This window comes from Convolutriloba macropyga, chromosome 2 (genome assembly GCF_964194025.1).
Source record: "Convolutriloba macropyga chromosome 2, txConMacr16.3, whole genome shotgun sequence".
Classification (NCBI taxonomy): domain Eukaryota; kingdom Metazoa; phylum Xenacoelomorpha; order Acoela; family Convolutidae; genus Convolutriloba; species Convolutriloba macropyga.
The window spans coordinates 24,983,333-25,004,719 of NC_134469.1; the positions used below are offsets into that span (position 1 = coordinate 24,983,333).

The following is a 21,387-nucleotide window of genomic DNA, read 5'->3' on the forward strand; positions in this document are numbered from 1 at the left end:
CAATTCAAACATTCTACTCTTTGCTCTCGACGCTCTAGAGATTGTCATAACGAATGACAAAACAATTCCACGAGAAGATTTCAACCGTCTTGAAAATTGGTCGCTAAAAATTCTATTTCAATTTCACAAAGAGAAATGCAAAAATTTGCCAATCATCGGAGCTAAGGTTTAACCAGCAAGCGAGTAGGACCTAAATGGTTTTAGTTGGAAATTAGCCAACGCCTAAAATTCTGGGTGTCGTGAAAGAGAACAAACTAGGAATCATAAAATCAGAAATTATCAAAAAGCAACCGAAACCATTACTTTGACCAAAAAAATGTCTCCGCAATATCACAGTACAGGTTTTCAGCGGTAATTTCAAGTTGGCCATTCGACCCCATTTTGAGTCTTGCAATCAGGTTAGGTTACCGCACATGAGAAAGAATGTCAACATGATCGAAAATGTCAAAAGGAGAACCAGGAAATTAGTTAGTCATTTCATTGAATTGGACTATGAATCGAGACTAAGGTTACTGATTCTTCCAAACCTTGCTTACAGACGAAAAAGAGACACCATGATAGTTTTACATGCAAGTGGCACGTGACAGATTGTTTAAAACTAACGCCAGAGTATCTAGAAAAAACCAGAAGAATATGATGTCAAAAAAAGCAGGTACCAAAAACCGACAAAATTGCTTCACTGTGCGGGCGGCTAAAGAGGAACAATCTGCCAGAAGATGTTACGTCCAGACCCAGTCTAAACATCTTTGAATGAAGTCTAGACAGTCACTGGGCTTACCTCCACACAATCATTTGAGAAGTGGAACGGCACGATGGAGCTGGTCCCAGACGCAACGACTGTCGACCGGAAAACCTGACTTGACTTTATCCCATATATTGACAATGCGTTTAGAGCAATTTCTGTAGTGACCTCCTGATTATATAGTGAGGGTTCCTTTTCATGGTTCGCCAGAAAAATTACAACTGCTGAGATAGAATAACAGGCATAATCAACCAATTTTAGTTCAAAATATCTAATAAAGCTTTTAAAAGCGTTTTTTTCTGAATCAGTGACCAGTTGGCTCTAGATTTTATTTTGAAGAGCGAGGAGTGAAGAGCTTGTTCCCCGGTTTTTTGTTCCATGCAGAGTTTTTGTTCTAAATCAACCATAGATCCTGTGTAGCACACTTCAACTCAGAAAAGATCCGAATTTGACATGTATAATCTTATTTGGATCTTTTTCGTTTGTGAACCCCCCAGTTTAGTGCTTGCAGATTGTTTGCACCTCCAAACGCACGTGCCATTTTTAAACATGGTGATTTACTATGCAAAGGCACGCGCTCTGTAACTGGGGGAAGCATAAATTACTGGGGGGCATAAACGAAAAAGATCCCCTTATTTTGTGGGTTTACTTTTCTCAACAAGTAAAGTATTTTAAGCGGCTATGTTTCTCTCGTTGTTTTCAATTGATTTTGTTTAACGGCAGCTACCGCCTAGCAACTGCTACTGAGATGATTCGTAATATATCTGACCGGATCATCTAGGCGCGTTGAATAATATATCGGAATTTTGCATGTTCAAATGCCACAAGATTTTCATATTTACGGCATCTAACGGACAATAGAAACGGATACAAATTTGAGTGTTGGTGCTAAAATTTTTTGTGGGTTTTTGATTTTCTCATTTACTGTCTCATGACTTCCTTTTGTTGTAGCGGAAAACATTCTGCAATCGACGATAGAAACGCGCAGCTTAAAATGCTTCGCTGTTAAGTGAATTGTTTTTGCATGTGCATTATCAAGCACGCTTTTGTAAGAGGCGTAACAAGATTTGGAGTTCATTGCTCGAAGCTGAACCTCATTTGTACGTCTAATAAGTAGAAAGAGTGCATCTAATTATTTTGGATGTTGAAATAAGTGAAGTAGAAGTGGAGCTACTGAATGCAATTTATTACCTTCAATTTTCAGACGCAAAGCAAAATGAAAGTATTATAGTGCTATGCGTTGCTGTGTTGGTAATAAGGGAGTATGTATTATCCTCGCCGTATTGCATTGAATTATTGCAGCATGTGAGAAATTGAAGGGAATTATATACCAAAGCACAGTAGTTCCCCCGGCTTTGCATTTCATTTAAACAGCTTGCAGACAAAGGAGGTTACTGTGCACATTGACGCGGAAGGAACACGCGGTTACAAATGGTATAACTGCTATTATTTTTCATTTGGATATGGCAGAACCTAAACAGGACGACGGCACGGCAATACGTGTTCTGCTTTTAACATGGAACGTTGGAAACTGCAGTGAAAGTGTCTTGGACGAAAGAATTTTGCTGAGAGATGAGGACTTTAAAAATCTGGAAGTGGCACCAAAATTGGTCTTCATTGGCTTCCAAGAAGTGGATGCTAGTATGCACAACAATTTCAGCTTGCGCTGGGGTTACAGCGCATGGTCGCTCAGACTCATGGAACAATTATCGACTCGTGGCTTCATAATGATTCATCATGAAACCTTTCCAGGTTTGCTCGCGATTCTCTTCGTTAGTTATGATTGGTTGCCACATGTCAACTTGGTCGAAGCAGACAGCACTAAACTGATGTTCGAAAGTCTAGTGGGGTCCAAAGGTGCCATCGGAATCAGAGCTTTAGTGGGATCCGAAACGTTCTGCTTCGTCAACTCTCATTTGCCTGCACACTTGGCTGACCACAAAGAACGTGATAAGGTGGGACTAATTTACAGCGTACTAAGCAAAGTGATTAAAAAGTGATCATTTGTTCAGTAAAATAGACGAAAATGGAATTTTTATCGAACTTCTCTGTTTTCTTGAAAAGCGTCAAAAGAACAAAATTTGTAGCGAGATAATCAGTCGTGATGTATTTTAGATGCAATTTTTTTGTACTGCCATTTGTCTGATATTTTTTGTCTGACCATTTGACTTTTTATACTGGAACCCGAAGATCGTTCAGTTTAGTCCAAACAGTCTGTTCAGCTAAACTAAAGCAATGGATTATTATAATTGAAAAGTCAAAGAATCTTATCTGTATTTCATTGTCATCTGAGTTATGTAGAGAGAAGGAATTGTCCACTTTATCTAGTTCACGCCATATTTTAACGCCGTATTTTAACGATCGCGCCATATTTTAACGATATACCCTTGAACTGTTAGTCATTCAATTTTGCGGACATTTTTTTTGCGATGACACTCTACGTCGCTACAGCTGGGACAATTCACATCTGCACATGCCCGCCAGCTTTACTAGTCTCTTGCTTTACTAGTCTCTTGCTGTACTCAAGCTGCCTATTTGCGACCATTCAACCCCCCCCCCCCCCCCCCGTACAGATCCTTTACATCACCATTCCAACCTAAGTGAACATGTATGGGGCTCGTATTAGCAATTTAGATCGTCAGCTAATCAATCGACTTTGAGAAAGCAATCAATTATGAATTAATCATTGAAAAAACCATCATCCAACTCAAAATACCGGGAATGTAGTCTTAACTTTTGGAACCCAAAGATTGTTCAATTTAGTCCAACCAGTGTTCAGTCTTCCACCCCCCTGAGGCTAAACTAAAGCAATGGATAATTTTACTTGAAATAAAAAGTTAAAGAATCTTATCTGTCTATATCTGAGTTATGTAGAGAGTGGGAATTCTCCACTTTTTAACCATATACCCTTGACCTGTTAGCCATTCAATTTTTTGCGTCACTTGGATTACTTATTCTGTAATTAAGTCTTGTGCTAAAACAAATCCGATTGTTAGAAAAAATATTTGAGAACCTAATATGCGAGAGGCCAATGCTTTAGTCTATGGTGCCGTGCGTTGGAGGTGAGAACCCCTCCTTGTTCTGATTTTTTTTGCTACCATTAAAAATATATAGGTAAAAATATGAATTAAACTGCCTCACCTGTAGTACGAGAGCAAATTGGTTGTCCGACGTTAATCGGTTTATAATTGATAGATTCTCTCAAAATGCGATATAAATTTTGTAGACATAGAGCTGGGAGACCATGATCCAACCACTATTCAGCCCGTGTTGGGGCGAATTGTCTTAAGAAAATGTTGACTAGTAGGGAGCAAGAGTAGAGATCTAATTTGCAATGTTAACGTTCACAACAAAAAATTATTTTTTAAATCCATTTTTGTTCGAAATGCATGCAGCAACAATTTGAATTAACCAGGCTGGATGAACTTTGGGGGGGGGGCAGTATCAGTGTGCGCCGCAACTTAATGACTGTTTAATAGCCGCCTCAGCAATTCCAGGCGGCTGTTATTGCGCTCCTAAATTTTTTCTACAATTCAAAGAATTTGAAATGTATTGGGGCGATGTCTTTTTACGACTCGAAGAGGAGTATTGGAGAAGTCCTTTTTTAATCACTTTTATTGGAATGCATTTTGAAGCGGGAAATGAAACTCGTGAAAAGTTTTGGAGGGATTTTGTTGCTGAACAAAATGAACAGTGGAGCGAAAAGAGTGGTTTTTTGTTCATATCGCTGTGTTCTAGAGAGCGAGAAATTGAGGCGTGGAAAAATTATGTAAGTGAGCGAAATTTTTTGTTCACGCGCGGAATTTTAAAGCATTTTTTTTTCATTTTTTTTGGTTAAGAGGTTTGATGATTTTGTTTTAATTTTAGGCTGGTTTTGGTGGTGGTTTGAAGTTTTCTGAAAATTTTAATGAAATTTATGCTAGTTCGGAGGTTTTTCATGTATTTTGCTGATTTTCAGGCTAATTTTTGCGTTTTTTGACGATTGTTTTGTTCAACTAGCTCAAACGGGGTTTGAAAAGACCCCTTCTACTGGAGCAAATTTAAGATAACAATTGGTTACAGTTTTGTGGATATGAATAATTTTTTTGTTGATTTATGACAAAAAATGACTAAAATTGGAACTCTTTCTAATTTTTTTGCCGTTTTTCGTTTTTGGTTTTTAGACAAATTTCTCAGCCTATCATCACTTTACTATTGTTTTGCGAACATTTGGATACCCTATTGGATGAAAGGAATTTTTTCTTTGATTTATATGCTTTTGTAGTAATAGAAAATTTATTAACTTTTTCCACTTTTTTAGTGCAAGTTGTTTTCATAATTTGGCCTCACGTATTTTTTTTAAAAATTCACATATGTGGTTTTTGTTAAGTACTAGCTGTTTTGATGAAGTAATTTTGGCATAGATAGTTTTTTCGGGATCTCAAGTTATAACAATTTGATCAGATTTTTTAATCATATTTTAACGATTTGATTTTGTTGTTTTTACTTTTGTTTTATGGTTTGGTTTCAAGATAATCAAAAATTAGTGGAGGCACGCTTTGTCTGATGAGTTGTTCGATGGCGTTTAAATGGATTTCCACTTCGAGTCGTTTCCGGAATTCATCCGGCTGTTTTTTTTAGATCTGTTCACACATTTCATGATTTTTGAAGTCAAATTGGAGTATTGAGTTTGGTCAGTCCGAAACAGGAAATGGAGGGAACAAGCGATCGGTTTTACGGCGTGAAATTTTTTTAATCCAATTTTAAGTCAGAAATCGGTGTTGGAACAAAAATTCGCTTTCTCGTTAGTGTTTTTTTGTCCACATGCCACAATTTCACGATTTTTACTGTTTTTTCGATGTTTTGGATGGGATTTTTTCAAATTGGTTTTCTGAATCAATTCATAGGTCATTATAGGCCTAGTTTTTTGTTTGGACCAATTTCCCTTTTCTCGCTAGTGGTTTTTTGTTCACATGCAGTATTTTGATTTTTTTTCTGTTTTTTTTTTGAAATTTTTTTATCGGATGTTTTTTGGAAATGGTTTTCCCAATTCACTCAAGGTCCGTTTTAGGTCTAGTCTTTTGTTTAGTCAATGAAATTTCTTTGAATTGTAAGTCAGGACTTGTCCTGCTATGTTTTTTTGTTTCGTCGTCTGACGCTATTTTTCGTTTTACATTTGTTGACACAGCAGAGCTGAGAAAGTCAAATTTTCTGAATTACTTCTTGCTCTCACTAACGGCGGTTGCGCGCGTGATGTCATTTCTCACTCTCTTAAAAGTTTTTTGCGTAATTAGATTTTGATCACAAGTTGTTTACCTCACTCAAAATGACTTTTGAACTTTAAAACTTAAGTTTAATTTGAATTTGCTTCAGGTCAAAGGAACTCATATGTGCAGTAAAGGTCTCTAATGAGAGGTTTCTGCGGGATAATTTTTAACAAGCTTTTTTAATTTATCGCTGAATGTTTTTTACGTAGCTTTTTGAGCGGCGTCTAGTTTTTTCAATTTAGATCTGTCTGTTTCTATCTCTATTATACGGCATGCAGCTCTATTCTTTCGCAGTTGTTCCGGCAATCTGCCGGCTGCGTTTGCAAGTTCATATGCCAGAACATGTATTTTATGGGGAAGCAATTTAATAACTGCTTTGTAGCTTAATTCAGTTGTTGTGACCAGTGTTACAAGCCGGTAAATGTCATTTAGACCAAATAATGTAAACATTTTTTTTTGTGCTGAATAGTTGTTACGTGTTGTAACAGATTTTTGTTTCGTCTTACCCTGACTTAATTGCTCTCAAACGAAGGTTGTATTAATTATACTAGTCCCGTCGGTCTTTTTTATGCGATTTTGCGCTGGACCAATTTTTTGTCTGACGCTTGTGACTTTTCAACCTCAAAAACGGGATAAACAGGTGGCGCCCAGCGGGCATTAAATGCTCTTAGAGCTTTTCAGCTGTTTCAGCTCAAACTGTTTGGAGACTTATACTTATGGTGTGAAGGACGGTTCTTAGAGGTTGAGGACACCCCCACAGTTGACCCCCCTTTTGCCCCCACCCTCGCACCGCGCTGTTGCCCCCTCCCCACCCGGTGTACACACCCCCTCCCCCCTCCCATGGCTGGCTACTGACGAAAAACCGCTGGCTAAAAACTAAAATTTGTACTGTTTTGCAATTTTTTTCAAGCTTTCTGAAAATTGTTGACTTTGTTTTTTTATCAGCCCTAGGTGTCAAGTAACCTCCTCTAGGGTTTGATAATAGGTTACTGCGTTGTTTCTAGTGGTAATGTAATAGTTTTAACATTTGAACATCAGAAGTTTTAGCAACAGAAATTTTAGCAACTTTTTGACGAAACGTGAAATTTTTAATGGCCATGGAATGGTTTTTCAGTCTTCTAATTTGACAAATTTTTGTTGGTCATGGATTAATTTTCAACTTTTTGTTATCACAAGTTTTAGCAATTTCTTTAAAATTTTTTGAAATTTTGTTTTCTTTTTTTTAGGTTTCTCTAGCCTCAAGGTCCACGAAACTTCCTCTAGGGTTTGATAATATTCTACTGCAAAGTTTATATATGTTATGGAATGATCTTCAAGATTTTAATATCACGAATTTAAGCAATTTTTTTCAATATTTTTGAATTTTTTAAGGCAACAGAGGCCCTGGGACCTTCTTCAAGGTTTGATAATAAGTTGCTGCATAGTTGCTAGAGATAATAGGATGATGATCAACATTTTTTATGACTCCAGTTTTAGTAATACTTGGATAAAATTCAAATTTTTGGAAATTTATGTTCCAAGTGTATGGATCTTTATGAGCCTGTGAAACTATTTCAGGCTAGAAACAAGGATACCGGATAGTCTCTTGAGACAATGAAAGGATTCTTATTAATATCTTGAATTTTACCAAGATTTTGTTAAAATTGGCATTTTCAAATTTTTTCAACTTTTGTTGTCCTTTTCTGAGTTTAACGATCATTACTGGCCAACGAAACTTTTCAAGTCTCGGAGATGGGTTGTTTGACAGAAATTTTGAGACAAAAATGATTTTGATTTTTTTATTGCGAAGTTTAAAACTCTTTTTTTGCGTTTTTCAGTTTCTATATGATTATTTTTAACAAGGTTATAAAAATAGATGTTGCAGTGTCAAATCCAATCATGGAAGATATTTTTGTCTTTCTCCCTCTTTCGGTTAGAGTTCCTTTCCTTCTCCTTCTGGTTCACGTCTTTCTCTCTCTCTCTCTCTCTCTCTCTCTCTTTGTTGATGATGCACTTCAGCTGCTGTTATGTGGCGTAATGTCATCATCTCTGATCCTCATTATCAATGAGTTATAGTTGGAATGTTTTTATCATAAATGAGCTAACAGCAGTTTTTAGGAAACCATTGTTAATTGCTCTCAAAAGCAATTTGTTGCAAATATAATAATCCTGTTTGTATTCTATGCAATTTTTCGCTTGGCCGATTTTTCGTCTGACATTCGTCTTCAGAAACGGGATAAAGAGGTAGTGCCCCGAGGTCATCAAACCGTGGCTAGCTGTTGAAGCCAACTGTTTGACGGTCTTTTGAGAGCAATTCGCTCGACGTTAGTGGGTTATGTTTCAATGGCTTCAGTGACTACTACTGCTTTGCAGTTAAATTTTGTCTACGTGACGTCATTACTGCTTTTAGGTCGATTGCGTGACTTACCTCACTCAAAAAATGACTTGAACTCACTTATGGAACTTTATTTTATGAACATTTACTATTTAAAGATCAATATTGTGCATCTAAGTAGTGCCAAACTTATATGCCCTAATTCTTGAGTATTAGTCTTGAGTTTTTGGTTTCGAAAATCAATTTTGAAAAAGCTCTTTTAGTATGTGTATCAAAAAATGGCAGTAGGTATCTAACCCAAAAAGTCTTGTGGTCTACTAAAGGACAAAAAATCTAGTGGTTAATCTGCCTATCTTGTTTCTTCAGTTGTTTCAATTCATGGAAGGCCACAAGCGTCTATCGCGGCTATTTTCCGGCAATCTGCCGGCTATGTTCTTTTTCAAACATGGTTGCTGTAACACAAGTGTGCAATTTGTCTGCATTTAAATATTCGGAAGAAAAAACCCGACACCGTTCTTGTTTCAGGCTTACCTAACCATTCTGGCCGACCAATACTACTCCAAGTGTGACTCAACTGTGTTGAACCATGACTTTGTGTTTTGGATTGGGGACTTGAACTTCAGAATTGACGAGATTCCCAATTTAGAGGTTAAACACATGGTACTGGAGGGGAAGTTCGATGAGCTCCTGAAGCAGGATCAGTTGAAGTTCTCAATGGCAAGCGGCAGATCTTTCTCACCATTCCAGGCATGCTATTACAATTTATATGTCTTGTCAAAAACTAAGAATATTGATAGCAAATTTCACAATCTTATGCATTTTCCCTCATAAAGAATAGAAGGCGCGCATATCTCGGCGTTTTGCCTGTTGAGCTGAATTAATGTCTTGAGTTCTGTCAAGAATTCATAACAAGACGCTGCGTCAAAGTAGTGATTAGAATATTGAGGCAAAAGTTCTGTAAAACACTTTGACCTATTTAGGAAGGTTTTGGGCTATTTTATTAAGAATATTTCAATAGTTTTCGTAGCACCGATTGCAACTGACTCAGCTATTTAAACTTCATTGCTGGGTATCAAATTGCTCGAACAAATTCTAGCAACTAATTTGGCCCTGTTCATCTTATGCTGTTTCTGGCCTGAAAATTTTTAAATTTTAGTGAGTTTGTGCCTCAGAGTTCTATTTTATTTTACTGAATTCCCGAGCTATTATAAAAGATCTGTTTTAAAATAATGTTTATTATGTATGTACTTTATAGCCGTCAATTTCTGCAGTTAAATAAAAAAAAACAACGTATTGGCCGCAATTTGTAGCGAGGTGGTCTAAAGGGAGTTAAATTGCATCGAGCGGTAGATACATGCATCCATGCCGTTTCCCTGTTGAATTTTGTAATTAATCTCAAGTTTTGTTTTCAATGGAGGTTGTTCCTTTTTCATTCGCATTTACAATATTTTTATGAGACATCATTTTCACATCCAAAATTTCACATAATCCTAATTATTAGAGGGATTCAGGACAACTGAGGGTACTATGCACTAATTGCATGTTATTTGAAGACAATAATTATATATCTGTTTAAGCGAACTATCGAGCATCACCTCAGCTAATTTCGGTGATCTGTATATTTTGTAGCAATTATATTAGTACTGCTGTACTTTTGATGCAATTTTTTCTGACGCTTTTGACTTTTCGTCCTCGAAAACGGAATAAGCGGGCCGGTAAAGCAGGTGGAGATCATTAAGTCACTGAGCAGCTCTCTTAAAACTACTAATCTCTTAGCGTACAGTGCACCGAAGCCAACCCATTCTAAATCAAACCCCTCTCCCGTGCCCTCTCTTGCTGTCATACCTAAGTGCTAACCGGTCATTGCTTCGATGGTAGTCTAAAAGGTGCTTACGAGGAACGAAATGTAACTTCGCGACGCTGGCGCATTGTCTACTTAGACGTTGTTTCACCAACTCAATGTGTTTGAAAACTCAACTTTGATTCAATAAGAACTCCTAGGTACTTGCAAATGGGTTCATAGCAGATTTGCAAATAATTCGTTTTATACATGTTACTGGAAGCACGGTTGTTATGCATCATATTCACTTGTAGTTTTTTTTAGAACAAGCTTATTGGCATTTAACCAATAACTAAGTCGCTTAAGGTCTGATTCGATTTCAGCATTAAGTGTTCCAACTGCTGTAGAGTTTGTATCATCAGTGAAAAGAAAGACATTCACTATTTTACATTCCTGAGGGAAGTCATGTAAATCAGGAGTAAAGGTCCAGGAATATAGCCCTGTGGAACACCAGTTCACTTGATTACAAGACTAAGAAGCCCCATTTACTACTACTTTCTGTTTTCTATTTGTGAGATGTGATTTAAAGCAATCAAGGACGATTCCACGAATACCGACTGCTTCTATTTTTACCACTAATAAACATTGTTCAGTAGTGTCAAATGCTTTCTTTAATCTCAGAAAAATGTGATATTTGTTTTGGAATGATTGAATCTTATCTCTTCTGTGAAGTCGACAAGCGCACCGACCGTGCAATCCTCTTGCTGACAACTATACTGTTTACAATAGAGGATTTCGAATCTTTCAAGATAATTATAAAATTGAATAAACATTGCTCTTTCAAAAACTTTACTCCACACGCGAAATTAGTCTATAATTGTTTTCATCCAACTTTGAACGGTCCCTATGTAAAGTTATCACTTTTGCAGCCTTAGGAGCAGTTGGAAAACTCCCTGAAAGAAAGGCTGATTTATTAGCTTACAATTACAGGCAGTAATAATTTCACTAGAATTTCGGAAATGTCATCTACACAAGTAGAACTCTTATTAGCAAGGCCTTCAGTTATTCATTTTACTTCAATTTCAGAAAGCATTCTGATAAACATAGACTGTGACGCAGCTGGGAAACGCAGCCACTTTGGGAAACGCAGCTGATAAGAGAGGTAGTTCTTTCTTCAATTTGGTGCCAATAGAACAAAAAATTATTGAACCGTTCAGCAATATTGTAATCAGTTGCTAAGGGGTTGTCTCTCTCGCAGGAGTCATGCAATGGAATTCTACGATCAGTGACACTTTTACCACTTAGATCATTCAGAAGTTTATATGTTTGTCTTGAGTCTCCAACACATGCTGTCAAGCTTTCTTCAAACTTATCCCTGAGAAATTTGAACCATTCGAAGCTACTAGTTGTTTTATGCTGTTTCCAATTGAGATGAGCTTTATTTCGCTTTGTACGCAGGTTTTTCAGCGCATTTTAAAACCATTTTTGGGTTTTGAAACTCTTCCTTTTCAGATTCTTTGGGAGCAAATTTATCGGTAAGCCGTTGAAAGCAATCATTAACTAAATCAAACCCGTCGATTACATTCTTATCGTCTACTATAAGATTCCTATGCTTATTTAACTCTGTTGCCATATCTTCTAGATATTCTTTAGTTTTTTGTGGAACTTTAAGAAAGCTTGTATTGCAAAACTCTGAGCTTTGATCAATGAATTTTGAGTTCCAGTTGAAAACTATAGGATTACTATCAGAAAACAACCAATGATCAAGAACATCAGTTTTTTATGGTATATTTGGGTATATAATTTGATCAATGCAATTTGAGGTATTTGAGGCACGAGTAGAGAAATCGGGGGATTTTTCAAAGCTATTTGCAAAAATGACATTAAATCGTTTGTGAGTTTGTTCTTATCGAGTGTATTGATATTAAAATCGCCCGTTATCCTAAAGGGTGTATCAACTAACGAAAGTTTTTCAAAGAAGTTGTCGAACTCTTCCACAAATACTAGTTTATTATTCCTATGTTTATTATTAGTCACCCCTACATTGAATTGATAACTTTTTTCAATTGTCACACCTATTGTCTCAGGTAGAGTGGTTTCTATTTCGCGCAGGGTTGAATAACCCTTGTGAATTTGAATTATCGTTCCACCCCCTGTGGAGGTGCTGTTTTTGACCAGGAAATTTTCATAACCATGCATTAGACAGCATTTAGGATCATCCTGCCCGTCAAGCCAGGTTTCGGTGAGGCAAAGTACTGCGGGAGGAGACTCCAGACTATAAACAAGTGCTTCCAGATCATTATAGTGTGCTATGAGAGACTTAACATTTAAACAGAGTAATGAATTGCAAGTAAAATTGATTGCACTCAGTTTTGAATGACTCGGATCTATGAACGTAGCATCAGTGTTAACGAAAACAATTCAACATTTCAATAATAGTGTAGCGCATTTCATCGCCTCCATCATATAAATTTGCGGTTTTGTAGACGGTTTTGTTAGTCATTGTGTACAAGATGACTCCTTCGCTAGTCCAACATGAAGCCACTCTATCGTCATTTTTCATCATGTTAATAAAAGACATCCGAGCTCTAGTGATATCTTCAAAGCTTTGACATTGCTACCCTTCAATGGCGCCTTTTGCGAGGAGTTCTACCCTGGCAACTCTTCTTGAAAAGCGGACTATTATTGGGCGTACTGAATCTTTCTTGGACGTTGGAGTCCTGTGCGTGATGGAGATGGCCTTTTCATCTACTTTTACGACCAGCCGATTCGCGAGTGGAACCTTTTGCATTGTTTCTTCTTAATTTTCTGGTACAGCATTGCCATTAATGGCAGTTCGTTAAGTTTCATCTACACCAAACACTTGTCACGACGGTTGTAATTCTCTAATTGTTCACTTTCGCACATGGCAGGCAACTCAACGTCATTGCACATGGCACGGAACTTAACGAGTTGAGAAACAACGTCATTAATAATTCCGTTTTTCATGTCGACGGCTTCAGTGATGCTGGACTTCAGATCGCTTACAATCTCGGTCATGGCTGGAATCGCATCATCAGAAAATTTTTGTATGGTTTCATTGATGTGTTTCCAGGATTGATCGTGCTCTTCCGTGAGGGGGATGATAGACGTACATTGTCGCTTTGGCGTTTGCTTCGCGATAGGAGTGTGGTCATGATAACGAAGTGGTGGCAGAGATTGGTTTGTCACTGTTGTCATAGCTTGGGCGTCAGTAGGCTCAACTGGCTGACATGCGGATTCTCTGAAAGTATTTAATAAGTTTATAACAACAATTAGGCTAAGAGTAGAGTATGAAAACGGTGTTTGAACAAAAATTCGATTTCTCGCTTCTGGTTTGTTGCACATATGCGGCAATTTGACTTTCGTTTTCGCTGTTTTTTCTATTCTTACGATTGTTTTTTTTTTCTAAATGGTTTTCCTATTGCATTCGTAGTTCATTATTGGTCTCGTTTTCTCTTTAGTTAATGAAAATTCTGTGAGTTTTAGGTCAGCACCTGTCCTGTTACTGTTTTTACTTCGTCGAATATAAATTTGTTTCGCTCTACTATATGTCACACACATGCCTGATTCAACACTGCCTGAATTCTTTTTGACTTCTATGCTAGTTTTATTCTTCTGGCATTTTAAATCATAATTCGTTACTCGTCCTGGCGTTTTTAAGATTGATTTGGCAGATGGCGACCATTGAAATAGCGAAAGCTATGTAATCTTTCAGAAATAATACACTGTTAACAGGTACAATCAAGACGGTGCACAGTATTAGTTTATAATGTTACACCAAGGAAACGAAATACGTCATTTTACAATGCATTGAAAGGTTGCGATCCCCAGTGGAGCACTGTCCAAGGTCATGGCTCTCATCTTTTGCGATTTTATGCGGAAAGGCGCGCCCACCGAAGACCATCAATAAGGCTGCTGTCTTGGAAACGTTTGGCTTTCTTTACCTATTTCATTGCTCTCAAACGAAGCTTTTTAGCAATTATATTAGTTTGTGATTTTTCAATGCAGTTTCTTGCTCGACCCATTTCTTCTGACGCTTTAAAGGTACAAAACAAATTAAACAGAAATCCCGGAAAGCATTAAGTGGCTGAGCACCTCTCTTAGAGCTCTGCTGGTGTTTAGTTGTACGATTAATTGAAGCTGCTGAGAATATTCAGCTCACTCCCGCTCCAACCCCAACTTCTGCTTCGAACCCCCGCCCCCACTCAATATTGGCCTCCCTTAGCCTAAATTTGATTGTTTGATTGTTCCAAAATTTGATTTGCGTACCCAGCGGCTTTCTTGAACGCCACGGAACTACCGCTAGTTTAAATATAAAGACAAATGTTAGAAAGATCCGACAATTTCCTCATTGCCCTTGATGTCTTCAGTCTCCCATTCTCGTAGTATTTGATCGATGTCTTAATTTTGGGTTTTAAAATTTTTAATATTAAGCATATTGGTCGTTCGGTTGAGTTTCTACGGTCGTTGGGTTGTATTACTGCCAAATTATGGAAGTTCTTATTGGTTTCTAATTGCGTTCAAATGAAGTTTAGAGCAATTATATTATTCCTGTTTGTCTTTTTATACAATATTTAGAACTACTGGTTTTTCGTACGCCGATTTATTCGCGTGGGTAATGAATTTTTGGACCTTGTGTTGAGAAACGGGATAGATAAATAAGCTCGAGGGCATTAAGTTGCTGAGGAGTTCCAGGAGAGCCGTACTGGTCTCTAATTAAAGGATTCACCGAAAGGAGACTTGAAGTAAGCTGAGACTTAAATTAATGATGTGAAGGCAATTCTTGGGGTTTCAGACCCATTACACCTCACTCAGGCCAATCGCTCCTCCTAATTATGCTGTGTAGGTATAAATTCACGGTTTAAAGGGCATTTTAACTGGTTTGTGGACACCATGCATGTCCCGTCCTCCTTTTGCCCCCTCCCCTAGTTCTGTTCCCCACCCAGTCAGGCTATTCTGCATAAGCTTAGGTAACTCTAATAACCAAAGCCAGCAGCTCACCAGTCTTTTGGGAGAAATTCGTCCGACGGTTATTTGGTTATTGGTAGCAATCGATCTGCTTAAAATAATTTTTGTCAACTCCAAAAAAATTTTGGTATATGACTCCGCAATTCTTCAATTTATGTTTGCGTGACGTCTTTCAATCACTCATTTAACTATTTTTGGCCATATTTTTGAAACCACAGCACCCCTTTTTACCGAAAGTTATGGAAAACATGGAACTCTCATTAAAAATCAATAGAATGTTCGCAATAGAATGCCATCCTCTAATTGATAGACAGATTATAGGCCTCAAATCAAGCAAGAAAAGCTAAACGTTGCCAAATAGATAAGGATGCTTCAAGCTTGGAACAATAATTTGACATCAATTCGAACAAAAAAATGACTTATTTCAATGCTTTTTTCTTCGAGCAAAACCATTTTGCGTCATTTCAGGAAGGCGACATAACTTTTGCACCCTCTTACAAGTACAACGTGGGAACACAAGAGTTTGACTCGAGCGAGAAGAAGCGGAAGCCAGCTTGGTGTGATCGGATTCTGTGGCGGGACAAGCCAAAGTTCCGGATACACGGCCACGATCCTGGAGTCTCGTGTCTGAAGTACACCTCAATTAGGGACTGTTGTGCTAGTGATCATAAGCCTGTGTACGGAGTGTACCAGGTGCGACTGGAAAACTTCAAATTTGAGGACCCGCTAGGTATGCTAGCTTTTAGGCCTGTGGTGATCAAGTTATAAGTGTTTTGACTTTAAAATCTTTTATACCCTTGTTCTGTAATCCTTCTACAAGATTAGCAAAACCATAGAGCCGTAACAAATTGGCATAAAAATTGTTTAAACGAATAACTTGAAGCTACATTTGTTTTCGAAACCGTTTATGGGAATATATTCTACTCACAGTTATCATGGTTACGGTTACCATGGTTACAGTTATCATGGTTACAGTTTTTCAGTTCCGTTTCCTTTACTTTCGACTTGTACACTTGTTAACAGCTAAAAAGCATCTAAAATGACTAAAATAGCCGCAAATTGTATGTAAAAGTCTATTATATACTTGAATGTTTCAAAATGATTGCAACCGTACATTTAATTGTTCATATATGTGCGAAAAAACACATCGGCCGAAAAAAAATGTTAAAACTGAAAAACTGCTTTAAAAAGCCGCTCGTGAACGAAAATGTTAGGTCTTTTAGCGAAAAGTTTTACTTCTAATTTTCTCGGTCTATCTCCAAACAATTTATAAAGAAAATTGACTTGATTTTTTTTCGCTGCTTTTGACTTCGTTCGGCCAATTGATCTAGACACTTGACATGCGTTATTTGACTTTACATCCTGTGAAAGAGAAGTCACCGATTTAAAAAATTCACATTCGACTTAAGCATCGTCATCCTACTTAAATAGAAGTACTTCAATTAAAGAAACAAATAACGACTTGAATAAAACGTTAACCAAAACTAAAGAAAAAAACGGATGTAATGGGATAAAAAAATTCATTCGAAATTCAATTTAAGTTGCCATTCCAAAGGTCTCCATCTTCAGTAGACCGGATCGCATTTCTGTTCTTCCATCAATGCCTGATTACTAACAAGAGAAAGAGCAAACATGAAAAACAAGAAAAAGCAAACGGATATTGAAAATCAAAAAATTCAGTTCGACAAAAAAGGTCCAATAAAAATATCATTTTTGCCTCTAGGCAGCAAAACTTAAATATTTTATCTAGTAATAGCCGGCAGCATTTTCATTGGCTATTATTATTATTTAGGCGCTCTCCTTTTTCTACAATCGAAACCATTTGGATTGTATTGGTGCGATGTCTTAAAGATCCGTTACACTTTTTTCGGCTTTTTCTCGTCAGTGGAGTCAAATTAGTGATGATTGTAATCAGGCTGAAGTACGAAAACAAGCAGAAAATTGAGCAGGTTTGGGGCGGGATTGAGAAACTTGTATTTGAACAAATTTTCGGTGTTTGAGAGGGGCATTTTTCTCACCTGTGTCACTTTGACTTGTTTTGAGTATTTCTTCTTTTGAGTGCTTTTATTATGATACAAGCGCGTAACTGCACCTATTTGCAATTGCTTGAATTCATCGGTATCACCGGTCTGATTTGTTCATAGTGAGGCTCAAAAGCTAATTAATGTTTCGAGTTAATAGCTTGCGGTTTTCATAACTTTAACGTTACTTTGCGTCAACATTTTGTGAATTTCCTAATTTTGTACTTATTTGTACTTTTCCTTTGTACTTTGCGAGTATTTGTACTTTTCCTTGTCTCTTCATTTAATCGCATTAGGGACACGTTTCATAGGTTGCTAATGAGAAATCGGTGAATACAACCAGTTTGAGGTATAGAAGTTGTTATTTGACACGTTTTCAAAAATCAGATGATTTTTTTAGTCTTGTTATTAATAGCCGCCCTCATCTTCTCAGCCGGCTATTATTGCGCTCGTATTTTTTTTACTTCGTCAAACTTTTTTTCGCTTTACCATTTTGCCGCTTTTTCGAAATTTTGCGTGAAATCTTTTTGACTTCTCTAGGCTAGTTTCTCTTCTCTCATTCTGCTAAAAGTGATTTTGAACATCAGTAGCTCAGCAAAGCAATTCAAAATGAACAGAGTCAGTATAAAAAATTGAAGTCAGAAATAGAAACGGGATAAACCCATAAAGCCCAATTTTAGATGCCCGCTATTTGAACGTCGTTCCTATAAGTCTTAGTCACCATCTCTAATGCTTATTGGTATTGATAGTAGCCCCTGTAGCCTCTCTCTAAGAAACAGAAGTATGTTCAACTACGAAATGCCATCAAAATAAATCGGACTTAAAAAAATGTTTTTGTATAAAAATATTTTTTTTTCGATATCTTCTATTCTTTCAATCCCAATCATGCTTATTGGAATCAACGGCGGCTATTTTCCGGCAATCTGCCGCGTATGTTTGATATTTTTCTTCTGGTATTATCCATGAGTCTCAAAAATAATTTCTTTGGCCTGGCCTTCTACTGAGGCATAATTTTGGTCAATTTATTTGCTCCATTCTTAGCCAACATTTCATCGACTGTGATGCTTTTTGTTTTCGAAATGTTTTGGTGAATTTGTGAATCTTGCCTTCATTTGTATGTCTTGTCTTTTTCAGCCATTAGAAACGCTAAAAAAGTATTCAAAGTTTTCTAGTTTTCTGTGGTTGAAGATTTTGGCATAGTTCTCTTACTTTGATGGCACTGCAAAATATTTTTGCCGAGTTGATTTTCTCATGTTTTTAGTTTTTGCCTTTTTGCTTTGTCTGCCGTTGATTCCAATAAGGTTGTTGTTTTCATAAAGGGTTGTTATTATTAGTGACTAAGATTATGGGCTTCGCTGACTGTCTTCATTTGGTGTTGCGTTGAAAATATGAATTGTCTTTCATTAGTTAGTTCAATTTTTGGGATTGTAATTGAGGGCTAGACCTGCTATGTAGTTTTTTAAATTCGCTTTACCTTTTGACACCGTTTTTCGTTTTTCATAAGCCACGACTCCTGACACCTCACTGTTTCATTTGAATGGTTTTTAAGTTCTATCACTCATTGAATTACGCAATGTAGTGAATGCGGCTACGTTTTAATAGTTGACTATTTTGAAATAAAACCGCCCCAAGATTGAGGAAAATCAATGCAATTGGTCACAATAGATATAGGAAAGACTAACCACAAGTAATACATGCTCCTTTGACGAATAAGCACCAAACTTAAAAATAGTAAAATTCGACGTTAAATTAGCTGAGAAGTGTTCAAAATGCTCACAAAAGGGGCGTTGAAAGGCCTTTGTATTTAGTAAAATGAGCTAAACACAAACATTGCCCGAAAACGCTGAAGGTAAACTGAAAAAAACTGAAAAATAAACAAAACATTGCCCACTTAGCAAAATTCTATACACATACTTCTCTCGCTCTGCTCCAAAACATCTGAACGAAAAACAACCAGTTTCTCTTTTCTCTGTTCTTCGAATTGAATCACCCAATCAACTTTTTTACGCTCCCTAACTTCCGCTTTTTTGTTCGCTCCGCCTGTCAAAAATAAATAAAACATTCCTAGCTCCTATTCGATTGGTAAAAATTAATAGAATAGAAAATTTAAAAAGTTGGCTTAGGCGCTCCGTGTTTTGTGGAAAATTTATCCAGTAAAAATTGTGTTTTTCAAAAGCGCGGTAGGATCGAGGTTTTATATTTAGATCAAAAACATCGACTTCATTCGGCAGTAATTCAATCGTAAATGCAATTTAACTATCGTAAATACTGAATTGAGCGCCGATTTTCGGAAATCAACTTGTTTTGGATTGTTCCTCATTATTGCATGGCGTTTTGGATGGAACGCCATACTCCTATGATCACATAAGTGATGTAACTATACTGTATGCTGTTCAAAATAGCTCAGTTCCTAAGATGTGTCTGTGCTCTTAGTTTCCAAACATACCTTTGGTAAGTTTGACTACCATTATCATTACACCATCAGATAGTGTGCAAATGTTATTGGACTTGTTCTTATGATAAAGTGTTCATGAGTGAGGATGGAGCTATGTACTTTGTGACTGAGCAGGCTTCTTTTCCATCATCTTTATGAAATGAATCCCGAAGGAATTAATCATTTGCCCCCTAAGTGAGCATGCGGAAAGCTCTGAAGGATGGCGTAGGAGGAGCTAGATAGGCAGGAGAAATGCGATTCTTTTGCAGGGTAAAATTAAGTAAGATTAAGGGGGGGGGAGAGGAGGGGGCTAAGTTGGAATCGATTTTTGCTACTTCATTTTAAAAAGGTTGTTCAATTAATCAACTGCTCTGAATTCGTGAAGTGGATAACTGACCTTTGTTTAATGTAGAAGAGGCCTGCATGTATTTATTTAAATCTTTGTGTTCGAGTTGGGGAATTTAAATTGCTTTGCGACTGGGTGGTGCTGTTTTTCCCGCCTGCTAATGACGTAATTACCCTATTAGCTATGAACACCAGAAGTGAATTTTGTCGAAACCCTCTTATCATAAAGTTGTCCAGTCAAATAATCTGCGGACATTAGCTAAATATAGCGACGAATTGACGCGTTGAGTAGAATTTTGAGGGGAAATAGCTCCACTGATGGCTAATATCTGTTTCAATTCGTTCCTTTGATTGAATCGTGCCATTCCTATTTGTTTCGGTACATGTCGTACACTGCAATAGTAGAGGGGTGCCCTACAGTCATAATTAGACACTTGATAGACAGCGGCGGCTATGTTCACTATACTCACTTTGAATTATTGGCTTATTGTGGGCAATATGTGTTAGTGTCAAGCATTATGCCAAACAAAATGATCCCATATATTTGATGTTGTTTGCTGAAATGTTGGCAAAACATGCTTTTTGTGATACCTGATTGTTTCATGATAAATATAATGGCAAGCGCTATGATGAAGCTTTTGCTGTCCCATGTCGTAATTACGTAGAATATTAAAAAAATCTGCGAAAGCGTTGCAATTGATGACTAGAAGTTTGCATTTATTTGACAATCCATCGGGCGGACAACAAAATATCCACCCTTCTTCGAACCTCCGCAGTTCGACTAGCAATTTCAAAATTCGGTTATTTCTAAATTAAATATCGTTCATAAAACAGCGGCATTAAAAACTTTAAAAATTTGGAATTAATGCCGAAACTAGCACAAACATTGTCAGATTGCGTAGAATTCAACCACAAATTTTGGTGTCATTTCGCCCCAAATTGCTTCGTTTTTAGTTGTGTTGGAAATGCCAGAAGGCAACTGGCTGGAGGACGCGGGTGACAATATTGGTGGGGAGATATCGATGGTCCCAGTAAAAAAAGGTGCCAGTGTGAAGTTCAGAATGAGACAGAGTCAGGGATTCCTGGAGAAAATTGACTCGTGGGATTGGGTGGGGGTGTACGCAGATAACGCCATCAAGCTCAAGGATTACCTAACTTACAAATACGTCTCAACAAGCGATTGGACGAAAGCGAGAATAAAATTTGATCCGAAAGACTTCAAAAATTCGCAGAATGGGAAGTACCGCCTGATTTACCACAGTTCCAAGTTGAAGTCTGCCGTTGGTGTCAGTTGTCTGTTCAAGACTGTCAAATAGAATTCTATACTGCCTTTGAGAAGGTCGTTCTACTTACTTATCAGGATTGCTTTGTGTCAAATACAGGAATGCAAATGCAACTCATAATTAATCTATTTGGTGACTTGCTCTGTACTATTTCATCATTTCTCTCTGCTCATTATTTTTGAAAAGCTATTATGTTTGCGTAATTAATAGGTTAGTAATTAATGTTGCCGCAA

At 37.2% G+C, this 21,387-nt stretch overlaps 1 protein-coding gene across 2 annotated transcripts; it reads left to right on the plus strand.

Moving 5' to 3' along the window:
* Positions 1-1,919: 1,919 nt before the first annotated feature.
* Positions 1,920-21,387, plus strand: LOC142358553 (inositol polyphosphate 5-phosphatase K-like). 2 transcript variants are annotated; one of them, XM_075409945.1, is made up of 5 exons: positions 1,920-2,697; positions 8,828-9,049; positions 15,540-15,801; positions 19,526-19,543; positions 20,826-21,387. In XM_075409945.1, exons 1-5 carry the CDS (start codon positions 2,206-2,208, stop codon positions 21,185-21,187), a joined length of 1,356 nt encoding a protein of 451 aa, XP_075266060.1. In that variant the 5' UTR covers positions 1,920-2,205; the 3' UTR covers positions 21,188-21,387. The 2 variants fall into 2 exon arrangements, with proteins under 2 accessions (XP_075266060.1, XP_075266061.1); XM_075409946.1 differs by lacking the exon at positions 19,526-19,543.